The sequence below is a fragment of the Glycine soja genome, chromosome 12 (assembly GCF_004193775.1).
Source record: "Glycine soja cultivar W05 chromosome 12, ASM419377v2, whole genome shotgun sequence".
NCBI classification, from domain to species: Eukaryota; Viridiplantae; Streptophyta; class Magnoliopsida; order Fabales; family Fabaceae; genus Glycine; species Glycine soja.
Window position 1 is genome coordinate 2,391,343 of NC_041013.1, and position 5,442 is coordinate 2,396,784.

Genomic DNA, 5,442 nt, shown 5'->3' on the forward strand with positions numbered 1-5,442 from the left:
ATTTGTTGCGGTATTAACTCTATTGGCTTCATTTTCTTAGACAAATGCATGGGATTACTTTAGCCCTTGGGGCGTTAAATGTCGAAGCTGAAAGAAGCACGAATAATATATATATATATATATATATAAACAAACGGATGATAACCAAGTTCAAGTTGGCAAGGGAACTGAACTGTGATTGGCAAAATGTACGTACATACACAGTTTTATGAGGAGATAATTTTTTATTGTAGTTTTTTTTTCCACCTTCTTATCTGTTTTTCTTTCACGCAAAGACTATTTTCAGAAGCAAAAAGTGTGATGGAATGTGTGGGTGTGATCCGAGATAAACAGGACCATGGTCAGCTATACTGCAAACAAATATTTGTGTGTTAAAATACATTGAATTGGTGGGTGTATATGTTTATCGGGAAAAGTATATTAAATCCATATCGAGCTTAATTAGCATTTTTTTTAACTCAACCTCATGGCATCTTCAAATAAACTAATGCAAGTGCTAAAATAAGTTACTTAAAATTAAGTAACATTGTTGTTGTTTTTTTATTGGAGTTGATAATTTTACAGCGTATTGTTTAACTAAGTAGTTTATATAAATAGATATTATTTAATTCATTATTATAAAAAAATATTTTTTAATTCAAAATTTAATGTGATTTAAGTTAAGTATACCAGTAATATAACTTTAATATTGAAATAAATTTTTGTGTAAAATTTTTAAATATACGTGACATTGTATTCATTGATATATAATATAAGTTTACTTTTTCTTCTATTTCATTTGTGGATTATTAATTATTTATATGTACTTTTTTTTCTCTTATAAATTGTGTTTGAGTTTAACTATATCCTATAAAAATAACTTGTTTGATGAGAATTATCATTTAATTATATATTTAAAGTTAAACATGTCACTACTAGAATTATCATTTATTTATATAATTTAATTTATTCTTTTTATGTCGATCTAGAATGAATAAAGTATCTTGAATATAAAATTTGGAAGAAATAATATTTATATATTTGTAAGTAGGTTGATAATATTAGATTTCTTTATTAAATACCTAAAATAAGGGGAGAATTAATGCATTTCCCCTTATTTTTATTACTAAAATTGCTGAATATGCTATTTTGGTCCTTTGCTTAGTTGTTTATTTTCATTCTAGCAAGTTGTGGATCGAAATTTTTACAGTGTCCTTTTCATTCCTTATAATTATTTCCATATAAAAGTTAGCTACCCCCTTATGCAATCTAGATTATGGACACAACACATCACACCTTTGTGAGGGAAATCAATTAATACCGTGACCAATTTGGGTTAAGTCCGTCTATAATTTTTTTATTTTGCTTTTGTTGTCACTTTTTATTACAACTTTTGCGCTCGTCGTTGTCACGAGACCTTGAATGGGTTACCATTAATTAAATGTCAGTATCCTATGTACCTTAATGGTTTATTTAGTCATCCACAATTATATTCCCACAAGTATTTTTCTTTAGAGATAATATTCTTTAAGTTTTTAATTTTAATTTTTTTTTCTGAATATTGTTTAAGTTATTACCAGATACTAAATATAAGCATATTTCTTCTTCTTTTTTTATCGGCATATACGTATCTTTCTTGATAGAATTTAAATTTGAATTTGCTCATTAGTTTCTAAATCATTAATTTTACTATAATTTACTGATATTTAACAAGCTTAATTTTATCATTGGACTTTTGTGATTTTGTTTTCACGAATTTCAACATTATACTATTCAATTTTGTCAAAATTTTACCACTTCGTTATAAAAATGACTTATGAAAAATAATGAAATTCGGGGCATATCTATTATTAAGAAAGGAAAGTAATTAACAAGAGAAAAAAAATCCATATCCATTTTAAAGAAGAAACTATAAATGATTTTTACTTTTTTTATAGTTAAGATATTAAAAGTTTTAATTTTTCACATTTAATGATTTATATTTTAAGTAGCTTTAAAAAGGTGAAAAAGTTTTATTAAAAGGTATTTTATATATATCTTACAAAAAAAGGTCTTTTATTTAAGATATTAAAAGTCTTATCAATGCTTTTATTAAATATTAAATTCTTGTGTTTTAATTTAATATTTTTAAATAGTTAAAAGAAGTACGAAAAAGGATCTTTTAGATAATTCATGAACAAATAAGGGTGCATTTATTTTTAAATTATTTAACGAGCTGAAAACATATTCAGAATATAATAATGATCGTTTTTATAATATATTTTACAATTTTTATAAAACAATTATTTATTTTTCATTATTGCCTTTATTAAGATTTTGAGTATTTGTGTATTTTGTTGTTCATTAACAAGGATAATTTGAGAAGTAATTAATTCTCTTTTTTTAAAAAAAGACAATAGTAATATTTATTGATAGTGGTGCATAATTTAATATTTTCACTTTACTCACGACAATTAATGAGGATAAAATTGGTATGAAAATTAATTTGCGTATTACAAGTGTCTTATATTAAGATCCTTTTTGAAGAGATTTTTTTTAGTAAAACTTTCTTCAAAGTATTTAACATAATAATCAGATATTCAAAATTTGAATTGGATATATCTTTATTTGAGTTGAAATAATCTTGTGTCATTTAATTCACACACAATGATAAAAAAAAAGTGCATTAATAACATTTATAAATGAAATGTTTTTATTTTAAATTTCTTAATCAATGTGTTTAGTATTTGTCAATTAATGTTGTTCCTTGTTATAATTGTCAATTATTATGCTAATTAATTTATATTTTTTATTGTGAAAAAATGTACAAGTGTTAATCAATAACTTTGTTTGATTATAAAATTCATTAATTGTATCAAGTGTGTGAATTAATTAAAATGAAATTATTTTAACTTAAATAATAATATTAAATTCAAATCCTAAATATGATTAATTAAATATTCAAATAAAAAATTATTAATACTACTCATTTAGAGCAGAAATTTCCCTCTTATTCAAGATACCTGTAGTTAAAAAAAATTATTAATTGTATATATACAAATCAGAATATTAACTACAAATAAAGAAATGATTTAATTTTGTGATGACCATTCGACCTGTGTACCAGAATTAATCATTTTGAAAGTTGATCTGGCACCCCATTTGACATTGAACTTCAATTCAAGATTGTTTAGGAAGTATTAAAAAATGGAGGGTTATTGCCAAATGGTTGAAATTAATATTAATAATACACTAAATTAGTTTGAAAAATGTGAACGTTAATATTTTTTAATTACTAAACAACATTTTTTTATGTTATCAAATGATAACTATTTTAATGTTGAGTATTATAAAATAAGATTTAAAATGATATTTTTATAACTCGAGATCAAATTAATGAATATACACCGGAGAGTTGCAAGATAATTAAGTTTCTTAGAATTCAATTATTAACTATTTGTGTAAAAAATTATATTTCTTGATAATTTTTTTGTCATACATCAAAGATCAGTTAGCATTTTCAACAACTTATGAATTAAAGATTAATGTTATTCATGATTTATTATCGTTGTGAATCAAATTTTTGTTGCATAATATAAATTAAATATAATTTTTTCTACTAGACTGTTCCACGTGAACAAAGCGGGCCTTATCCCACTTACTTGGTGGTTTATTTATTAATTTGTGCAAACCAAACGAATAGTAATAATGAATATAGTTAATTTGATGTATTATTTATTAAATACTATAGAATAGGATAAAATTGTAAATAAGAAGAAATAGGAATGGCAATCTGAAGGAGGCCCTGCTTATATATAGAGCCAAGTCCCACTCTTCCTTCAAATTCTCGTCAACCTTCTCTGCTGAGACAACAATGGCGATGGCTTTCAAAATGGTACTGCTCCACTGCATCTGCATCTGTAACCACTCTTTTTTTCGATTTGGTTGTGTATATATGATCTTAAAGTGATGAATTAACACTTAATTAATAGGCCACTACTGGGATGTGGGTGACGGATGAGTGCAAGAACTCTTTCATGGAAATGAAGTGGAAGAAGGTTCATAGATACATAGTCTTCAAGATCGATGAGAAGTCAAGGCTTGTCACCGTTGATAAGGTGGGTGGTCCCGGCGAGAGCTATGGTGATCTCGCCGCCTCCTTGCCCGACGATGATTGTAGATATGCCGTATTCGACTTTGATTTCGTCACCGTCGATAACTGCCGCAAGAGCAAGATCTTCTTCATTGCATGGTATAATTAATCAACCTAGCTTCTGTTGATTATTATTCATATGTCATGACCATAATCATTTTTTTCATAGGCAAGTCTTAATGGTTAGTATTATTAATTTTTGTTAGCGAAACATTTGAACCTGTAATCTTTTTTTTTTTTTTTCCACTGGACCAATCTTATATTTCTGTCGTGAGCATAACCATAACCATGGTTAAGTGGTAGTGCTACTCACCCCGTTTGACTCCAATACTAGTAATGTTGTAGAAAAATGGGATGGGAAAATGACCCACTAACCAAAAGGGTAATTTAACTTCTGTTTTAGGTGTGAATAATGCAATTGTCGTGTGAATTTAATATTATGATGATTGATGGCAAAGGCTTTATTTTGTTTTTTGTTTTTTACGAAAAAATTCAGGTCTCCAACAGCATCAAGGATAAGAGCAAAGATGCTCTACGCAACATCCAAGGATGGTCTGAGAAGAGCTCTGGATGGAATCAGCTATGAAGTTCAAGCCACCGATCCAGCCGAGATGGGATTCGATGTAATTCAAGACAGAGCCAAATAGATGCCCCCTTTTTTAAAGTGGGAATCCAACTCCTTATTTATGTGCCTGAGCTAATCAATTAATCCATCAATCTTACTCTCTTTTATTTGCTATAATTAAGTAACTATATATAGTCCAATGACTGTATGACATGTGCTCTTCTCTTCTTTCTTGTTTTTATGCTAGTTTAATTGTGTTCGATGTAAGTGGGGCATCTAATCTTCAATCCTTAAGTCATAATATTAAGTTATGTGTAATATATGACTGTCGGGTGTATGATAAGTTAAGGGCAACAAACTTTGGTTGCAATCTCTTTAATGATGAAAATTTGTGGAAAAGAATGGATTAGCTCAACTTTTCCCACGGAAAGTTGATGCGTTACCATATTTATAAATGATGCTTTCACATTCTACATTCTCAATACTTTAATTACTTAACTATTGTAGTTTGCTAACTTGGGCTCGGCAGTTTTGTTCAATGGCGCCATAACGAAGGCACTTGCCAACAATGCTTCGCTCATGGATTCGTACAAAACCAGAAATAGAAAATCAGAAACAGCGGTGACTAGGATCTGAGACGACATCAAAATAAATTAAACAATGCAGGACCTTTTGCAAGTCAGAAGTATTTTTATATACTTTTCTAATACTTTACGCTTCTTTTGGGTACAGAAAAAGAGAGAATAGCAAGTGCTCCACAAATACT

General features: G+C 27.6%; 1 protein-coding gene across 1 annotated transcript; it reads left to right on the forward strand.

Moving 5' to 3' along the window:
- Nucleotides 1-3,733: 3,733 nt before the first annotated feature.
- On the forward strand, nucleotides 3,734-5,149 carry LOC114378165 (actin-depolymerizing factor 5-like). The gene is made up of 3 exons (XM_028336713.1): nucleotides 3,734-3,853; nucleotides 3,951-4,210; nucleotides 4,608-5,149. The coding sequence occupies exons 1-3, from the start codon at nucleotides 3,833-3,835 to the stop codon at nucleotides 4,756-4,758; spliced, it is 432 nt and encodes a 143-aa protein (XP_028192514.1). The 5' UTR covers nucleotides 3,734-3,832; the 3' UTR covers nucleotides 4,759-5,149.
- Nucleotides 5,150-5,442: the final 293 nt, after the last annotated feature.